This window comes from Mobula birostris, chromosome 7 (assembly GCF_030028105.1).
Source record: "Mobula birostris isolate sMobBir1 chromosome 7, sMobBir1.hap1, whole genome shotgun sequence".
Lineage (NCBI taxonomy): Eukaryota > Metazoa > Chordata > Chondrichthyes > Myliobatiformes > Myliobatidae > Mobula > Mobula birostris.
This window is the reverse complement of record NC_092376.1, coordinates 178,822,616-178,843,618: the sequence shown is the minus strand read 5'-3', so window position 1 is coordinate 178,843,618 and position 21,003 is coordinate 178,822,616. Positions and strand designations below refer to the sequence as shown.

General features: G+C 42.1%; 1 protein-coding gene across 1 annotated transcript; it reads right to left on the bottom strand.

Moving 5' to 3' along the window:
- Positions 1-5,550: 5,550 nt before the first annotated feature.
- LOC140200907 (protocadherin gamma-B1-like) lies at positions 5,551-20,643 on the bottom strand. Its single transcript, XM_072264556.1, has 2 exons — positions 18,113-20,643; positions 5,551-7,930 (listed from the first exon to the last, which is right to left on the bottom strand). The coding sequence occupies exon 1, from the start codon at positions 20,506-20,508 to the stop codon at positions 18,124-18,126; it is 2,385 nt and encodes a 794-aa protein (XP_072120657.1). The 5' UTR covers positions 20,509-20,643; the 3' UTR covers positions 5,551-7,930; positions 18,113-18,123.
- Between the last annotated feature and the right edge of the window lie 360 nt (positions 20,644-21,003).

Here is a 21,003-nt window from a genome sequence, read left to right as displayed (position 1 = left end):
AGTAGGAGTGATCTGCATGAGATAACCACTGCTAAAAGAAGCAGAAAAGGTTGTGCAGTATCTAGCCTATTCTACAGAGAAAAAGGTCAGTGCCTGTAAACCGTTGTAGTTCCGTCGTCATCAATCCTGCAGACAAGGCAGGTTCTGGCTGGGATTGACAGTTACGTCGCGTCTTCGAGGAATTCTTTACTTCAGGAAAACCTCTCCTAATTGACTGTATAAATCTCTTGGACTTTCAAATTTACTATCCTAAGAACTGTGTTCCAATTTACCACTTTGATACTGCTTTAAGAACTAGTACTGTACTGAGTTCAGCTGTTTGTTAAATGGCACAATAGCAGTTTACTTCCAGTTAAGGTTTTCGTTTTTTTATTTTTTTTTAAATATTGAGCAGAGTTTAATAAATGTTCGTTTGTTTATAAAACCTGACTCATTTCTGTATGCATTGTTGCCGGTCACGTGACAATGGACTTCAGCAAGGCATTTGATAAGGTACACCATGCAAGGCTTATTGCGAAAGTAAGGAGGCATGCGATCCAAGGGGACATTGCTTTGTGGATCCCGAACTAGCTTTCCCACACAAGGCAAAGAGTGGCTCTAGATGGGTCATATTCTGCATGGAGGTCGGTGACCAGTAGTGTACCTCAGGGATCTGTTCTGGGACCCTCACTCTTCGTGATTTTTATAAACGACCTAGATGAGGAACTGGGGGGATGGGTTAGTAATTTTGCTGATGACAGAATGATTGGAGGTGCTGTGAATAGTGTGGAGGGCTGTCAAAGGTTACAGCGGGACATTGATAGCAACACGCACAAAACACTGGAGAAACTCAGCAGGTCGCTTGAGACGTGACGGAGGGTCTCGACCCGAAACGTTGACTGCTGCCCGACATGCTGAGTTTTCCAGCATTTTGTGCGTGTTGCTTTGACCCCAGCATCTGCAGAATATTTTGTGTTTACGGGACATTGGCAGGATGCAAAACTGGGCTGAGAAGTGGCAGATACTGTTCAACCCGGATAGGTGTGAAGTGGTTCTTTTTGGTAGGTCAAATGTGTTGGCAGAATATAGTATTAATGGTAAGACTCTTGGCAGTGTGGAGGTTCAGAGGGATCTTGGGGTCTAAGTCCATAGGACGAACAAAGCTGCTGCGCAGGTTGACTCTGTGGTTAAGGCGGCAAACGATGCTTTGGCCTTCATCAATCGTGGAACTGAATTCAGGAGCCGAGAGGTAATGTTGCAGCAATATAGGACCCTGGTCAGACCCCACTTGGAGTACTGTGCTCAGTTCTGGTGGCCTTACTACAGGAAGGATGTGGAAACCATAGAAAGGGTGCAGAGGAGATTTGCAAGGATATTGCCTGGATTGGGGAACATGCCTTATGAGAGTTGGTTTAGTGAACTCGGCCATTTCTCCTTAGAGCGACAGAGGATGTGAGATGACCCGCTGAGGTGTATAAGCTGATGAGATGCATTGATCGTGTGGCTTTTTCTCAGGGCTGAAATGGTTGCCACAAGAGTACACAGTTTTAAGGTGCTGGGGAGTAGGTACAGAGATGTCAGCGGTAAATTTCTTACTCAGAGAGTGGTGAGTGCGTGGGATGTGGTGCCGGCAACGATGGTGGAGGCGGATACGATAGGGTCTTTTAAGAGACTTTTTAATAGGTACATGGAGTTTAGAAAACTAGAGGGCTATGGGTAAGTCTAGCAATTTCTAAGGTAGGGACATGTTAGACACAAATTTGTGGGCCGAATGGCCTGTATTGTGCTGTAGGCTTTCTGTGTTTCTATGTTTCTATGTAAGCAGTTCCACGTTCTGAATACAGGCAATTAAATTGACGTGGAGGCGAAATCTTGATGGAACATGCTTAAATTGTCTTGAATGTAAAATCCGGTCAAGTGGGACGTAATCCGCTTGGAGAGTGTTCTTTTTTCTATGCGGTAAAATCAAAGATAAGAGCAGATCCCTTCACCATAACTGCGAATATCCCAAACCCTTCCATACAGCCGTTCATTACACAGCATCAAAAGCAAGAATAAATCTCTCTTTAACCCCAACTCTTCTGATTCCTGCTATATGCACGTAACTGAACTGATGATATCCGAGATATTCCCGTTGATCCACCCAATCCGCTCACACCTTCTCTGCCATTTCAAAATTAAATAGAACACATACACAGACAAACAAACACACACACACACACACACACACACACACACACACACACACACACACACGCACACACACACACACACACACACACACACACATTCAGCATTTGTCACTAAATGACCGATTCCGGTGACTGTACCAGTTCCATTCTGCAAATCTATAATGTGAATTGGAAACGTGCTCGATAACCTTGCCTGTTCGTTATCTTTCAACAAGATGACTAAAGTTTGTGTGGCTGGATCCGACTCCAAGAAGTTGCGCTCTTCCGATTTCTCCAGACGTTTGCCTAATAATTTAACAACTAAGATTGGTAGCTTTCACCATTTGGTATAAAGGCGCGTGCTCTGAAAAGAAAGTGCCTCAGATTTTATTGTCTTGTTTACCAGTTACCCCTGATCCGCAAACTGAGCGCTGCATCTGATACACCCTATCCTGAAAGTGTAATACTCAGCGGAGCGTCGTTATTTTGATCCAGGATGATCACTTTCACTGTAGCACTACCTTTCAGCGGGGAGCTCCCAAGTCACGGGCACTAGCATTGATCTGGAAGATTTTGACTTACTCATAGTCAACAGAGCCCCATGCGTAAATAATGCAGTTCATTGATTTAATGCTGAGGTAAGTGGATAATGGCAAGTTTTGTATATGTTTATCCAGAATTAAGTGAAAATATAGGAATTCTGCAACATTATAAAGTTAAGTTGCAGATACTGTGATTTTGGAATGGGAAAGAGTGTTGTTTTCTGCCACATAAGCGTCGTAGGATGGCTAAGCAACGCGTGGGTTCTGTCGTTTACATCAGTAATTGCTTTATGGATGGTTTTATTGTTGACAGTGAAGGTGACACGAAATTTTTGGTTGAAAAAGATATTGAATTTGCGAGCAAAATTACACTGATCAACGGGTCACTTGTAATTGGATGATGTTTGCAACATAAAGGTGACGTTCTTCGGTATCTCGCAGATCACTTGACCGTCTCTCCAAAATCAAGATCGAAAATATCAATCAAGGTGATTAAAGTTTCCGGTGAAACATTTCTGGGATTGGCAATGTGGCTGATGTCACTTTTAACTCGGTTTGTCATTGATGTCAGTGATTTCGATCAGCCCTTTGAATTGTCCGGTAATCCCGTGATCAACAGCTTGCATATCAAGTGAATAGCGGTTTACTTCTTCAAAATCTGGAGACCCTTCGACTCCAAACATTCCAGTTTCTGGATCCCAAATGAACACGCCATGCACATTTTTGTGAATTAGTGCATTAAAAGGAATATGTCAGCTCAGCATTCCACACTTCATCCACATCATTTGATTTAACTTTCTTCATCACGGTGATGTTCCGTGCGTTCTCGTTTACACTGTCCGTGTGGACATCATGCTCGAATATGTGTAGACGATTGTAGAAGTTCAGTACTATAATGAAGATCCGTGCTGTGATTTCCGAGGATTGTCTTCATCTGTAGCCGTAAACACTAGTTGAAAGAATGTCTGCAGCTCTTGGTCCAAAGATTTCTCTAACAGCAGGTCGGCAATTATAATACCCTCCTCTGTTCTCCATTTTTTCAGTCGAACAATGTCTCTTTTGAGACTTAAACGTACGCCAGTTGGAATGGCTTTAGAGATTTGCAAAACAGTTATTTTCTCCCGGAAAATGGGCGAATTTCATTCATATCCAGGATATCCACTTCCTCGCGAAACACCTCGAATGGATATTGCAGTACTATTTCGAAGGGTATAGTACACTTAACTGCTTGTCCATACATAAATTCGTGGTCGATTCTTTCACGAATAAACATGCAAAAACATTATATGAACTAGCCTTCATTTAACATCCTCAGTCAGCAGACTTCCGTCGAGAATTCCGAGCTGATAATTTCCCTGCATTCATTTTCAATTCTTCACGGATATTCCCAGCAAGTGTCCCTTCTTCCATTTCGTTGGGAATAGAGTTATTAATCTGACCCGATATTCGATCCTCGGCACATATGATAGAATTTAACGAAATTACAGTGAAGTTTGTCCTGGGTGCGAACTACTTTTTCCTGCATCCATAAATTTAAAAAAAATCAACGCGTCATGGTCCTGTCAGTGAAGTCTGCATTCCGGTTCACGGTCCGGTTCGTGGACTCAGAACTCCGGGTCTTCCAACTGTTCCTTGTTTTGGTTGAGTTAATCATAGGCGCCTCATTCCCATCTTGGGGCTTAGAATATAAGGCCCTTGGGGTCGAATTTGGGTTGCTGGTTTGTCTTGTCAGGATTCCCTGGGAGCAACCTGCCAGTGGAAGGCTACAGTGGCCATTTGCCATCTATAGGCTGCGTTGGTGAAACATCGTCTCATGGAACCTTGCTGTCAGTAGTCGGAGCTGTCTTTGCGGTATAGATTCGGCCGTTTCCCGGGCCAGCAGAGTGGGTGCCCCGATGCGGAGATGGAACTGTCTGTCCTTCTTCGGTGTTTGTCTCTTCTTGTACTCGACTCCGTGGGGTAAGTCAGACCGTTCTGCGGTTGCCCTGTGGGGGAATCTGTTTTGTCTTGTCCTTGCCTCTGTGGGGTAAGTCGGGCCATTCTGCCGTTACCCTGCAGGGGGATCTATCTTGTCGTCAACTCGCCTCCATGGGGTAAGTCAGGGTACTGTAGTGTTGCTTTGATCCACAGCATCTGCAGATTATTTTGTGTTTCTGTATCCATGTCATGTCCTTGCCTAGTTCTTGGGTCCGAGCACGAGGCAAGACCTAGGTTCCGGGTCCTTGCCTAGTCTCTGGCTCGGAGTCCAAGCACAGGCTCCTAGTTCATGGTTCCCAGTCTGGTCCCGTTTTCCCAAGCCCAGGCTCCTAGTTCATATTTCCTTTTCGGGCTTCCCTGTCTACTCCATGTCCTAGCCCAAGTCTGCGTTCTTGTCTCTGCTCGTTGTCTGTATCCTGTCACGTCTCTAGTGTAGTCAAGTCCTGTTCCTTGTATTTCAGTGTCTGTGTCTTGCATTTGGGTCGTTACCAGCGCCCCCATTGTGACACAACGATTAATCAGTAACACTGTCCTTACACAAAATGTAAACTCATGCAGATTAATACCGAATTTAAACACACAGGAGACTGTTACAGCCTCAAGCTGACTATAATCTAAAACAATGCAGTGATCGGATCTTTCGTCGACACTGTCCTTTTATTCTGGAAATGGGAGGAGCGATGTATCCATCTGTAGAATTCATCTTTTCATTGGTAGGTATCGGCAGATCAAGTTCTTTTCGACGATTACAACTGTAGTTTTAAAGCAATACTGCTATCCTAAATGTTTAATTGTGTACATCCATACAATATAGGTGTTGATAAAATGATCCATGCAAGATTATTTTCAGCATTTATTTTCCAAAGTCATAAAACCAGCGTTTAAATTGCATTTTGGCCTTGAATTTAGCACACACTACACATTCACTCAGAATGTAACTGCAAATACATAAGCTGCATTAGTATTTCAATGACACATCAGTTATACAAGAAAGAACTACTTACTGACAATGGCACCAATTTTGGAGAATAAGACTTGCCTGTAAGGGGAGTAACAAAGCAAGTTATATTGCTTCTCAAGATATATTTCCTTGCAGCTGGAGATTACTATTTTGTACTTAATTTACTCTTTTGTTTTTTGTTTGTTTTCTTAGTTCAAGTTGGGAAAACATGAGATATGGGCATAGCCAGGAACACTCATTTCTTAATTGCTAGGAATTCTCCAACAGTTCTGGAGTGTATAGTATTGTGGATTTCTGAAGGTTTACATAATACTTCTGTGTAGGCCTAATTGTTTAAAGCTGTTGTGTAGTGACCTTGGGATGATACCAGTTGTAAATATTAGGACAGCATATACTCTATTCATGTTTCGTGGTCGTACAATATTCACTTAAATTCTACATATGTCCGGTGTTTTGCACGTATTTATTTCTGTTGTTGCTTGTTTATTCTGCAATATTATACATGGATAGCTATTAGGAATTTTCCTGTCTCTAACAATGGATTAGTGTAATACAATGTGTAGGTCTCTGACTCTAAAACTGGATCAGACTTCTATTTATAGTAAGGGATAGTGCTAAGGGATAATGTCTTCTGTAAGTCTGTACTTATTGAATGAAATTTGCCACAGGAATTTTCCTGTGTAAGTGATCAGACTGAGTTGTCCCGTGCTGGATCCTGTAATATGTTGAATGTTTCTGTTTTCTCTTAGCATTTTCTGAATTTATCGTCCTGGATTTCTAGGTCTTTTATTATGAAATTTCGAATAGGTCTTTGCGTTATCTACATGATCCGTCATTGCACAAAGAACTCATCTGTTTCTGGGAAGAGGCCTGCAGCCCTGCTCCAGCCGTTCGATGATTCCTTTGTAACATCTTGTATTCTATGGAGGGCCATACTCTTCCGCTGTTTAACTTTATCATATGTTGTGATAATGTGTTCATCTCCAGCCCCAGTGAGACTCGTGCAATTCAATGTTTTAAATAAAATCACTTTTTGCACTGCAGAAACTAAATGCTGATTGGATTAATATATTTTCAAAAAAATATCTGCACAGTCAACAAAAGTGACCTAATCTTGCAGATTTCCGTCTCTCACATCTATATTGTCTATTCCACTCCAAATACACGTTCTCTGACTTTGCCTTTTGATCCATTTAAAGTCAAATTATGGTCTTACTCTAGCAAATCCATTTAGCGGTCATGTTACAGCCGTCTGAATATCATTTAATTCAACTTTCTTATTTGTACCAATATTGGCAAAATCTGAATAAAATCAGCAGCCTAACGCATTAAATATACATCCGTTACCATCCACAGGAATCCTTACATTCCCTTTCATTTCAGATGCCAGTGAAATATACTGTAAATCAATGTTTCAGCCTGCCCTATTTCTCTCCATTTTGACCTTATGCTTGCCCTTGCCATTTGTCATGCTCCCAAGCAAATCTTTCCCTGAACACCGACCTGTAGGACAATAATAGATATCAAACAGTGGACGCAATAATTAATTGCACTGCCTTCCTGGGCCTTGTGTCTTGTACGTGTACACACACACACACACACACACACACACACACACACACACACACACACACACCCCTCATCAGCCTATGTTCTATGTTTCGTCAATGTCTGTTGAGCATTAGTGTGTGAAATAGTCATAATTGTTCCTCATTCTATATTTAAACCAATATGATGCATCGGTCTGATTTCTATATTCTTCTGAGAGACGGAATGTAAGAGGAAGTAAAGACAGACATGGGAATCTCTGCATGATAAAGGAATGATTCAGAATGATTCTCCAAGAAGAACTTATCGAGTAAAGTGAATCAATGCATTTGGCATTTTCTCATCCGCCTTTTGACTACAGGTTCAAAGGTTTTCTGAAATACTATGCACATATTACATACGACGCTTTCTTTGTAAAACTTCACAATCATGGCACTAAGGCATTCAATTCGTTTTGTTAAACATCGTATGCTGTTGAAGAAAATCTGTACTGTTCTTGTCTTTGAGAACCCAGGTGGAAATGATTTCTCCGATATGTTCTTTGTAAAACTTCCCATATGCCAAATTAAATTTCTTTGGCGTCTCTCGTCTCCACGGTGACTGGAGAGTAATAGATTATCACAGCCACATCTACAACTCCAAATGTACTCGAATACGGCCCCCATGCGGGAGGCCTATACAGCCTTCTTCCTATTTGCTCATTATCCATCGACAGAACATTTTGTTGAATGCTGTGTCTCCGAAAACCTGATCTGAAAACATAAAAGACAGGCGATTATTTCCGAATTCATGAGGACTGAAAACAGGTATGCTATCCCTTCTTTCTTTAAGAAAATATTTCTCTTTGTGCTGGAACATGATCTGCTGAAAAATTAATTCACAAAAACCAATACATATTAAACTTTAATTGTCTTGCTTACATCCCATTCCCAGCATTTATTTGCGCGGACGGAGCATTCCGTTGGCCATGTGCTAAGCCTCAGATTCTATTATTCGCTCAGGAACGATCGCAATGCTCACGCGGGCGCACGTCTACACCCGGAGTTTCTGAAATCTAACAGTCCCCGGGCGTCTCAGCTGGGCAAATAACAGCTGAGGGTCAGCGATGTTCATTCCCACCTCCTAAAGGAATTCACCTTCTCTAAGGCACATTTTGTAACTTGCGTAACATCTGAAATCGGGAGCCTGCGCAGACGCATTTCATTCAGAGTTATAACTGAGTAGAAATGGCGGCGATACGCGGCAGTTCGGAGCTTTAACCAGCGGGCAGTTAGCGGGTTTGATTGATTGGAAAGAACACATTAAAGTAAGGCGGGGGCAAGAGAAGGGCCCATTGTCGGATATTTTTCTAGGGGACAGAGTCAGAATGGTAATTCCAAGGATTTAGTTCTTCGAGGCTTCGGCGAGGTGAGGCTTGAGCGAGAGAAGACAAAAAAGATGTAGGTAGAGATCCTGCCCCTGCTCCCGCCCATTCCCCATAGTTTATTGTTCTTCCTTCTTCATGTTGGCACAGTAAGAACACTAGAGATACCAGGCAATGCTCCTCTTGCGAGGTGTGGGAAGGCAGGGGCACCTCCACTTTCTCTAACGACATTTACAATGTGCATTCACCCGCAGCTTATACAGCTTCGCGTTCAGGAATTGGAGCTGGAGTGGGATGAACTATAAATCAATCCGAAGCCTGAAGGGGTGATAGATAGATAGGAGGTCTGGAGAGTTAGCTACACCCAAGGTGCAAGATACAGGAAACTGCGTGACAGTCACGATGGAGACGAGGAAGGGGTTGAACAACAGCTGTACCCCTGTGGCCATCCCCCTCAACAGCAGGTATACTGCTTTGTGTATTGTATGGGTGATGACCTAGCAGAGGAAATATATGGCGGTCAGGTTTCTGTCACTGTCTGTCTCTGCAACTAACAACGGGGTCGAAGAGGCGAGCTATGGTGATTTGAGTTTCGTTAGTTAGGGAAAGAGAAAGGAGCTTCTGTGGACAGGAAAGCGATCGCGGATGGTATGATACCGCAAGAGAACTAGAGTCCGCGACATCTAAGATAGAGTCCTCAACATTCTTAAGTAGGAGACTGAACAGCCAGAGGCTATGGTCCATGTAGATACAGATGAGATTCGTAGGAAGGGTGACAAGGTTCTGCAAAGTGAGATCAGGGTTTTAGCTGATAAGTTAAAGGGCAGGACCTCCATGGTTGTGACCTTAGGATTGCTACCCGTGCCACATGCTAGGGAGACAAAAATCGGAAGAATATGCAGTTTAGCATGTGACTAAGGTGTTAGCGTAGAAGACAGGACATACGATTTTTGGATCATTGGACTCTCTTCCAGTGAATTTGGGTCCTGCACATAAAAGATGGTGTGCACCTGAAGTGGAAGAAGACTAATTTCCTAGCGGGAAGGTTTGATAGTTCTGCAGTGTGGAGTATAAAATAAAGTTGCAGACACGGGAATCAGAATGTCTGAACAGATAATGGAGAGATTCCGATGACAGATGCTATTGAGACCTCATACAAAGGCACGAACAAAACGGTTAAGCAAGGTGGACAGACGTCCTGGGCTACGTATATATTTTAATACAAGAAGTATTGTAGGAAGGGCAGAAGAGTTGAGGACATGAACCAGCAGCTGGAATCATGATGCAGGAGGGCAGGGCTCTCAACTCAGCCTTCCAGAGTTCCTCTGTTGTAGACGCGACAGAGCGGGAGGGATTAACTGAGAAGAGCTGGCGTTACTATTCAAGGAAACATCACGGCAGTGTTCAGTCAGGACAGACTGGAGAACTGAACTAGTTAGGGATTACAGGTGGAAATGAGAAATAAGGATTATATGACCACATGATGGAGCTATATTCCAGACCACCCAACAGTCCGGGGGATTTAGAGGAACAAATTTGCAGAGATGGCAAACTATTGCAAGAAGCATAAAGTTGTTGCTGTTGGTGATTTGAAATTTCCTCATACTGACTGGTCTCCATTGTTGAGGAAGGAATAGATGAGACAGAGCTTGTCAACTGTGTTAATGAAGGTTTGATTAATCAGTACATAGACCTCCCAAGAAGAGAGAGTGTGAACTTGATCTGCTGTTAGGGAATGAGACAGGACTAGTGACAGAATTTTGTGTACGGGAACACGGTGTATCTAGTGATCATAATGCCAATAGTTTCAAAGTAAAATATGCAAACAGATAGGTCTGGCGTTCGGGTTTAGATTCTAAATTGGAGAATGTTCCAGTTTAATGGTATCAGAAAGGATTTGACAGTTGTGAATTTGGCATGCTGCTTCCTGGCAAAATTGTACATGGAAAGTGAGTGGACATCATAAGTGAAACTTTGAAAACAGAAATCTTTTATCTGCCTATCAGAATAAAAGAAAAAAAAAAGATAACAGATGAGCGTAACCTTGGTTTTTAAGAGATATTGAGGCCCTGGTTACTGAAAAACAAAGGACGTTCATTGCAGGTATAGTCAGGGAGACACAAATGTGACAGAACATAGAACATAGAAGAGTACAGCACAGTACAGGCCTCTCGGCCCACAAATGTTGTGCCGACCCTTAAACCCTGCCTCCCATATGACCCCCACCCACCTTAAATTCCTCCATTTTCCTGTCTAGTAGTCTCTTAAATTTCGCTAGTGTATCTGCTTCCGCCACTGACTCGGGCAGTGCATTATACGTACCAACCACTCTAGGTAAAAAAAGTTGTCCTAATATCCCCCTTGAACTTCCCACCGCTTACCTTAAAGCCATGTCCTCTTGTATTAGGAGTGGTGCCCTGGAGAAGAGGCGATGGCTGTCCACTCTATCTATTCCTCTTAATATCTGTGTACCTCTATCGTGTCTCCTCTCATCCTCCTTCACTCCAGAGAGTAAAGCCCTAGCTCCCTTAATCTCTGATCATACTGCATACTCTTTAAACCAGGCAGCTTCCTGGTAAATCTCCTCTATACCCTTTCCAATGCTTCCACATCCTTCCTATAGTGAGATGACCGGAACTGGATACAGTACTCCAAGTGTGGCCTAATCAGAGTTTTATAGAGCTGCATCATTACCCCGCGACTCTTAAAATCTATCCCTCGACTTATGAAAGCTAACACTCCATAAACTTTCTTAACTACCTCATCAACCTGTGAGGCTAATAGAGTATAAGAAATTCAGGAGAACACAGAAATAAATAAAACAGAAGAACTAGAAGAACGCATGAGGATGCCACAGCAGACAGAGGGAAGGAGAATCCAAAGGGATTCTGCTGATATGTTAAGAGAAAAAGGATTACAAGGGACAAGATTAGACTTCTAGCAGATCAGAATGGCAATCCATCTGTGGAGCCGAAAGAGATGGAGGATATTGTAAATGATATTTATATTTGCATCTTTATTTACTCAGCAGGACACAGAGTCTATAGAAGTGACGCAAGGCGACGTCATGTTCATGGATTGCATACAGATTACAATGGAAAGGTTCGCAGGCAAATTAGGATGGATAAATTCCCAAGGACTGATAATGTGTCCTCTCGGAGCCTGCAGTAGGCAAGTGCAGAGATTGCCGTGGTCCAAGCAGATATATTTATATGATCCTTAGCGGCAGGTGAGGTGCCAGAGAATTGGAGGATACCAAAAGGTGTTCCTTTGTTCAAAAGAGGTTGAAAAAATAAACCAGAAAATTACCGGCGGGTGAGCCTGACATCAGTAGCAGGAAGTTTATTCGAAGGTTTAGACAGTGGCATGGTGGGAGAGGCGAGAGAGTGATAGTAGCTGGTTGCCTCTCGGACTGGAATGCTGCAAGGCTCGGTGCTACGTCCGCTGTTGTTTGTTATCTATATTAACGATCCGGTTAATGATGTGGTTAACGGGATCATCAAATTTGCGGATGACACCAAAATCTGGGGTGTAGGGGACAGCGAGGAAGGCTACCATGGCTTTCAGCGGGATCTGGACCAGTAGGAAATATGGGCTGAGAATGGCAAATGAAATTTAATACCGGCAAGTGCCAGGTTTTGCAGTTCTGTAGGACCAGTCAGTGTAGATCTTACATAGTAAACGTAGGGAAGTGAGGAGTGTGGTGGAACAAAGGGATCTGGGAATAATTTGGCGTCACATATAGATAGGGTTATTAAGAAAGCTTTTGGTACATTGGCCTTCATCAATTGAGTACCAGAGACGGCATGACGTTTTGAAGTTGTGTAAGACATCTGTGAGCCATCATTTGGAGTACTGTGTACAGCTTTGCTCACCTACTCAAAGGAAAGATTTAAATAAGTTTGAAAAGGTACAGAGAAAATTTACAGGTATATTGCATGGACTGGGAATCCTGAGTTATAAAGAACGATTGAATAGGTTAGGACGTTATTCCTTCGAACGAAGAAGATGGAGAGAAAAATTCATAGAGGTAAACAAAATTATGCGGGGAATAGATAAGGTGAATGCAGCTCCCTGCAGAGCACCAGCACTTACTGTGCAACTGCTGCCCTAGTGTAACTGAGAAAAATGCAATACCTCACATTTGTACAACTTGAATCCAAAATGCATTTCTTTCGCCTCTTTTCCCACTTTGTTAATTCCGTACTTCACCTATTAGATAACCCTTTTCACTGTCGACTAAACTTTTTTTTTTATTTTTTCTCCATGAATTTTCAGCGCTTCATGTGGTATATATTTCAATGCGTTAACAAATAATTTTGATATTAATTCTCAAATATTAATACTCCAAGCGCATCACCAAGTTCCGCTATCAGGTTCATTTGTGGAACCGACATAATAACATTTTATTTCTTTACTTCATTCAGCCTGGAATAGTAGAACTCACCTCTAACACCACAGATGCCACTCTCAGCTGGTTACAGTGGCTGGCAATTTTAATATTGATATTTAATGTTAAATATTACAGTCAATATTCTTCTCCTTAACTGAAAGAAAGAACGTTGCACAAAGGAATATCTCCTGATATAATCGACTCGGAATATACCGCACTTCTGAGTATATCAAAATAACTGCAGGTGAATGGGCAATTCTTCTCGTTACGCATTGAACCGGGCTGCATGGCTTCGAGAAACAGCTGTACTGGAGGGGTACTAACATGATGAAAACATAATGGCTTGTTAATACTGCAAGGTAGGAGGCAGAGTTTCAAATCCGTCAGTTGAGCTGTTGTGGAGTCAGATGTTAGAAATACCTCAGACAAAATTAGGAATCAAATGGTTGAGCATGGTGCGATTAGTGTCCTATGATGCCTATATTAAAATGCAGGAAAGGCCGGATAATCGTGCTGAAGATGAGGTATCTGGTTTACACACATGGGCAATGTGTAGTGAGGAGAAGCTGCTGATATGGCAAAATTGCAGTCGACAGGATAACAAAATCAAGAAGGATAAATACAGGATTGAAAGTTTTGTACACTGAAAAGGGTAGATGAACTTGCAACACAGTTACAGATTAGGAAATTACTGAATGATAGCACAAACATTATAGCTGGGAGCTTAATGTCGAAAGGATAGGCTGAAAGGCAGAGGGGCGCCGTGGCCAGTTGGTAAAAATAAAATGAAATCATTAGAAAGAGATAGCATAGGGTCAGAAGGAGTTGAATTATTGTGGATAGTGCTAAGGAACTAGAAGGGTGAAAGGATCCTGATGGGAGCTGTATATATAGACCCAAAGAGTAGTAAGGATTTGGCCTATGAATTACAACGGGAGATAGAAAATGCATACCAAAATGTCAATGATACAATAGTCATGGGGGACTTCAGTAAGCAGGCAGAATAGGGAAAACTAGGTCCAGCACGATTACAGAAGGGGAATCTTCCAGAGTGGATTTTTAGAGAAGCACTTGATTGGGCTCAATACAGGATCAAGTATTTTCGATTGGGTGTTCTGCAATGAACCGCAATTTTTTTTAGAGTTCAAGGGAAAAGAAGTTTTTGGGGAAAGTGATCATAATTGAGAGGGAAATGCTAAAGTCAGATGCATCAGCATTATAGTGGAGTAAAGGGAATTGCAAAGGCTTGAGAGGAGCTGGTCAGAAATGGACTGGAAAAGAGCATTGCCAGGGATGACGGCAGAGCAGCAATGGCTGGAATTACTGGAAACAATTCGGAAGGCACAGGATATGTAGATCCTAAAGAGGGTGAAGTATTCTAAAGAGAAAATTACACAACCGTGGATAACAAGAGAAATCAAAGACAATATAATGCCTGAGAGAGAATTCAATAGAGCAAAAAATAATGGGTAGTTACAGGATTGGCAAGCTTTTAAAAACCAACAGAAGGCACCATAAACTGTCATTAAGATGGTATACCAAACTGAGAAAACCAATAATTTTAAAGAGAATATGCAGCAGGTAAAAGAGAAGTGAGATTGGATATCGGACGACTGGAAAAGGATGCTGGAGAGGTAGCAATAGGGGCCAACGAGATAGCGGAAGAAGTGAATAGGTATTTTGCATCAGTCTTCACTGTGGAATACTCTAGCAATATGGTAAATGTTCTAGGTGTCAGGGGCATGCAGTGTGTGAAGTTACCATGAATAGAGGTAAGTTTCTAGGGCCACTGAAAGAGCAGAAGGTAGGTAAGTTACCTGGCCAGATGGTGAACACCACAATGTTTAGGAACAGGTGGCTGAAGAGATGGTGCAGGCATTAATAATGTTGTTTCAAAAATCATTAGATTCTGACATTGTTCCATAAGACTGGAAAATTACAAAGGTCATTCCACTCTTCAAGAAAGGAAACTATAGGTCATTAAGTCTGAGCTCAGTCGTTGGGAAGATGTTGGAATCGATTTTGAAGCATGAGGTCTTAGCGCACTTAGAGGCACATCATAAGACAGGGCGTCGTCAGCATGATTTACTCAAAGGAAAATCTTGCCCGACAAATGTGTTGAAATTATTGGAAGAAATAACAATCAGGATAGACAAAGGAGAATCGGTTATGTGTAGTGTACATGGATTTCAGCAGGCCTTTGACAACTTGCCACACACGAGTCTGCTTGACAAACTACGAGCTCGTGATATTACAGGAAAGATTCAATCATGGAGAAAGTAGCGGTTGATTGTCAGGAGGCAAAGAGTGGCAATAAAGGGAAGCTTTTCTGACTGGCTTCCGGTGACCAGTGGTACTCTACTGGAGTATGTGTTGGGATCGATCTTTTATGTTATATGTTAATGATTTGGATAATGGAATTGATTTCGGTGTGAGAAAGTTTGCTGACAACATGAACATAGGTGGAGGGCAAGTAGTTGTGTGCAAGTAGAGGGGCTACAGAAATAATTAGACAGATTGGGAGAATAACAAAAATTTGCAGATAAAATACAAAATCAAGAAGTATATATTAATTCAGGTTGTTGGAAGAACTTACACGGTTGCTGATTTTCTAATTGGAGAGAATATGTGCAGGATTCCCTAAAGATTAACTTGCACGTTGTGTCTGTGGTGGGAAAGGCAAATGCAACTTTAGCATTCATTTTAAAGGACTAAAGTATAAAAGCAAGGACGTAATGTTGAAACTTTATAAAGCACTGGTGAGGCATCTTTTGGAGTACTGTGAGCAGGTTTGTACCCTTTATCTTAGAAAAGATGTGCTGAAACTGGAGAGTTTTCAAAAGCGGTTCTGGAAAATATTCCAGGCTTGAATGATTTGCCATTTGAAGAGCGCTTGATGGCCCTGGGACTGCATTCACTGGAATTCAGAAGATTGAGGAGTGACCTCATTAAAAACCTGTCGAATAGTTAAAGGCCTTGATAGAGTGGATGTGGAGAGGATATTTTTCTGTGGTGTGAGAGTCCAAGACCAGAGGACACAGCTCAGAATAGATGGCCATTATTTCAGATCGGAGATGAAGAGGAATGTATTTAGCCAGAGAGTGGTGAATCTGCGGATTTATTTGCAGATGCAGCTGTGGCGACAAGGTCTTTATGTACAATTAAGGCAGATTTTGATAGCTTCTTTTTGGACAGGGCATGAAGGGATATGGGGACTAGACAGGAGATTGGATCTGAGAAGATAATTGGATCAGCCATGATGGAATGGGAGAGCAGACTCGATTGGCCAAAATGGCTTAATTCTGCTCCTATATCTTATGGTATTAATAGTCTATGTCTTTATTCCTTCTGTCAAAATGCATGACCATGCACATGCCTACACGATTTTCTATTTCCCACATATTTGCCCATTCTTACCATCTGCCTAATTCCTTCTGCAGATTCTCTGGTTTGCCGAAACTACTCTTCCCTCCACATATCGTTTACAAACTTTGTCAGAAAGCCATTCATTCCCTTCCGCAGAAAATTCAGTATTCTCTTTCATTTATACTTTTCGTCACAGTACCATTCTGTAACTCATTGTTTTAATTTACACGACTTCTCTCTATTATGAGCTTATTCTCGTCCTTATACTTATATATCCTGCAGACCATTTGTCTGCAAATAAGGTTTGTCTCGGCCTTTAGTCCATCATTTGTAATATGGCTTCTCTTGGTCTCTATCTAATTAATGTGATTTAAATCTCAGTCAAGACCAGTTGTTTCCAACCTGGGGTCTACGAACGCTTCGTCTAATGGTAGAGGTCCATGGCTTAAAAATGTTTGAGAACACTTAGTCTAGACAATCAGTAGAGCTTTGCCGAAACCCTTATTACTCCTCATGAGATAATCTCCTGACTTCGTCGTCAGTTCAAAAACCTCATGACAAACTTTTGACATGCAATCCCACAGACGGAACTTTAAATCCTTTCCATTACAAAATACTGGTATACCCTGGTACTCAGAAGACCCTCCAGTAACATTACCACCAGTGATGTTCGGCTCGCCGGATTACGTTAGAAGAGTTCATCTATGTCAGTTCTTCCTGTGAGGACAGATCATTGAACTGTTGCAAGGTAGGTGGTTAAAAAAAGGAGTTCTGCTTTGCATCCCTTTCCGTTCTTTTATTCATGTGAAAGATGCAGAATCTTTGCTGGAGACAAAGATATAAACAGGAAGTCTTGAGGGAGCGCTGCTTTTAAGAACAAAATAAGGGGGAGGGAACGAAATCTTGTTGCCACTGGCATAATGGCATTCTCATTCAAACCTGATGAATCGGAAAGTAACAAGCAGCGAGAGTGTTCTTCATCTTTCTTTGAGAAGAAGATATCAGAGTAGATTAAGGACCGATTGATGCGCGATTGCTTGGCATATTCTAAATCCCTGTTGTTATTAGCAGCACGTTATACAGAAGAGAAAACAATCTATATCTACTTAACTATTCAGATTCCTACCATGCACTGACCATAGCGGTGAAATTCCTTTGTTTCTAACCTGGAATCCACAGATCGCAGCTTAACGGTAGGGATTTATGGCATAAAAAAAATTGGGAAAGCTGTGCTTTGTTTCATCCATTCCTCAGTCTCCCGCTCTGTCAATTCAACAGGGAATTCTTTATTCTATTTACCTGTTCTGACAAACTATCCGGATGTGAAACGAAGAACAATGTTGCATTTTCCACAGGGGCAGACTGACATACTGAGTGCTTACAGTATATTGCTTCCACCTGAGAGCCCACATCTCTATTCTGCTTCCGTTATTATTTTCCGGTTTTATAGAACCTAATCAGGTATTAATTTTAATGCGTCAACGAATTTTAAAACCTTATTTTTCAAATATAATAACTTTAGGTACACATACAAAACAAACACTTATGATCCTTTATATGCAATATATTCTATAGCAACCCATTTGTGAACGCCATTCGGAGACAGATAATAAGACTCTCTTCCGGGGGAACAGATGCCACCCTCAAGTGATGGGTATTTTAATTTTAACAACCATAACAAATATATTCCTCTTCAAAAGGATGCAAACGTAATTTCACAAAGGGAATACTTTCTGAAGTTCCATATTCCTCTATACACCAACATAGTATATTAAAAACAAATCACATTAAGCTTGGGAATGTTGATCTTACCCATTTATAATTTAGGACTGAGCCTGAGAGCTGGAAAGGCCGCATGGCTTCAAGAAAAGGAAGTCGCTTTTCGCTGATTCTGGAGACAGACGGACCGAGTACTGTGGCAGTCCAGGCATACGGACTAACTGCTCAGTACCGGGATAGCGTAAAGTTTCTTCCATTGCAGATCTTCGATTACACGTATCCTGCATATCTCCACGTCTGTAACAATAACTGGGAGAAGTATAATCTTGGGTGTTATTTCTGTCCCGTTTACACTTGATCCCGATCAATAAAATGATAATTAGAAGAAAGACAATGGTAGTGCAACTAAAAATAACCAGTAAATAAAGATTGAGATCAGATACATTTTCGGAAGTATTCACTGAATTAATACTTTCGGCGAGAGTTTCGGTGCTATTCTGCAAAATTGCGATGTGAACCGTAACCGTACTGGATAGCTCTGGCAGCCCATTGTCTTTCACCAAGATGAGCAAAGTCTGTCTGGTAAGATCCGCCTCCAAGATTTTGCGCGTTGTTCTGATTTCCCCGGACGTTTGACCTATCATAAACAAATTTGGATCAGTAGCTTTCACCATTTGGTAAAAGAGCCTGGCGTTCTGACCGGAATCTGCATCTGTAGCCGTAATTTTGGTGACGAAATACCCCTGACCCGCTGACTGAGGAATGATCTCCGCGGCTGCTGATCCACTCTCTGCTGAATGTGAAATGATTACCGGAGCGTTGTCATTTTGATCCAGAATAATCACATGCACTGTAGCGCTGCTGCTCATCGAGGGAACCCCAGCGTCACGGGCTTCAACATGGATCTGAAATGTTTTGAATTCCTCATAGTCAAAAGTGCGCAAGGCGTAAAGGGTGCCGTTTCTGGCGTTAACGCTGAGGTATGTGGACACTGGTAGATTTTGGAAATGATCGTCCAGAATGGAATAGGAAACAGATGAATTCTGCCCCAGATCAGGATCGGACGCAGATACTGTGAAAATGGATGCGCCAGGGGCATTATTTTCAGCCACATATACGTTGTAGGATAGTTCAGAAAAGCGTGGGGCGTTATCATTTACATCAGTAACTACAATATGGATGATGGTGTTCGTTGACAGGGAAGGTGACCCCAAATCCGAGGCTGAAACAAATATTTTATACTCAGACACCGTTTCACGGTCCAATCGTTCCTGTGTAACCATCTTATAATGAGTTGATGATGCTTGCAGCATAAAAGGTATGTTCTTTTGTATCTCGCAGCGCACTTGACCGTTTTCTCCAGAATCACGATCGATAACATTGATCAGTGTTATGAAAGTTCCGGGCGGGGCATTTTCCGGAATTTGGTTAGTCAGTGACGTCACTTTTATTTCGGGTGCGTTGTCATTCACGTCAATAACTTTAATCTGCACATTGGAGTGCCCTGTAATGGCAGGAGACCCGTGATCAACAGCTTCGATATCAAGTGAATAGCTGTTTGTTTCTTCAAAATCTAGAGGCCCTTCAATTATAACCTCTCCAGTTTCTGGGATCAAACTGAACACACCATGCATTATTTGTGAAGCAAGTCCACTGAAGGAATATGTCAGCTGTGCGTTCAGCCCCTCATCCAAATCATTTGCTTTAACTTTCAGCACTAATGTCCCTCGGGGTGTATTTTCCCTTATGCTAATCCGGTAAACATCATTTTCAAATACAGGTGGATTGTCATTGATATCCATCACATTAATGAAAATCTGAGCTGTTCCAGATCTCTGAGGGGTCCCACCGTCCATCGCCGTAAGCACAAGCTGAAAAGATGACTGCAGTTCTCGGTCTAAAGATTTCTCTAACAGCAATTCGGCAATTACAGTACCCGCCTCGGTTCTCCGTGATTTTAGACTAAAGTACTCACTGGAACTGATTGCGTAGTCCACGACAGTATTTATTCCGATATCGGGGTCTGCCGCTCTCTCGAGACGGAAACGTACCCCAGAAGGAATGGCTTCGGATATCTGCAACCGAATACTATTCTCCCGGAAAGTGGGTGAATTGTCATTCACATCAAGAATCACCAGTTCTCCGTGAAGCACCTCCAACGGATTTTCCAGTATTATTTCAAAGGGCATCGTACACATATCTGTTTGCCCACAAAGACGTTCCCGGTCGATTCTTTCACGAATGGACAAAACCCCATTATCCAAACTGACCTTCATATACCGCCCTCCGTCATCAGAGCTCAGTCGGCATTTACGGGTTGCTAATTGCCGTGCATTCACTCCCAAATCTTGAGCGATGTTCCCTACAAACGACCCTTCTTCCATTTCCTCGGGAATGGGGTAACTAATTTGTCCAGAAATTTTCTCCAGGGCACACACGATAAAAATAGAAGCAATTAGAGTGAGGTTTAACCTCCATACACACGCCATTGTTCCGTATGCAGTTAATTTGCAAAACCAGGCCTGGATTCATCCATTCGATCATCCGAACTACAAAATACAGACACGTGCAGATATAAAGATCGAATCTACACCTACAGGAGATTTTCCGGCATCATCCTGACTCCAAAGTGGAAACGCACGTAACGATGGTCTTTTTAGTCGACTCTGTCCTTTTATTTCGACTGAAGGAGGGGCAATGGATCTATCAGTGTACTTGAGCTTCTCATTGGTAGACAGCGACACAGCCAGTTCTTTTTGACAATTACAACTGCAGTTCTTAAAGCCGTAATATCCGAAATATTTAAGGGTGTGCAACCATAAAATGTAGTTGTTAAAAAAATCCTTTCAGTATTATTTTCAGCAATTACATGGGACATAGAACATAGAAATCTACAGCACATTACAGGCCTTTCGGCCCGCAACGGTGTGCTGGCCATGTAAACTACTCCAGAAGTTGCCAAGAATCTCCCTACTGCAGAGATC

What these genes read in the sequence shown, in the direction of transcription:
- LOC140200907 (XM_072264556.1), bottom strand. Translation starts at nt 20,508, where the DNA reads ATGGCGTGTGTATGGAGGTTAAACCTCACTCTAATTGCTTCTATTTTT.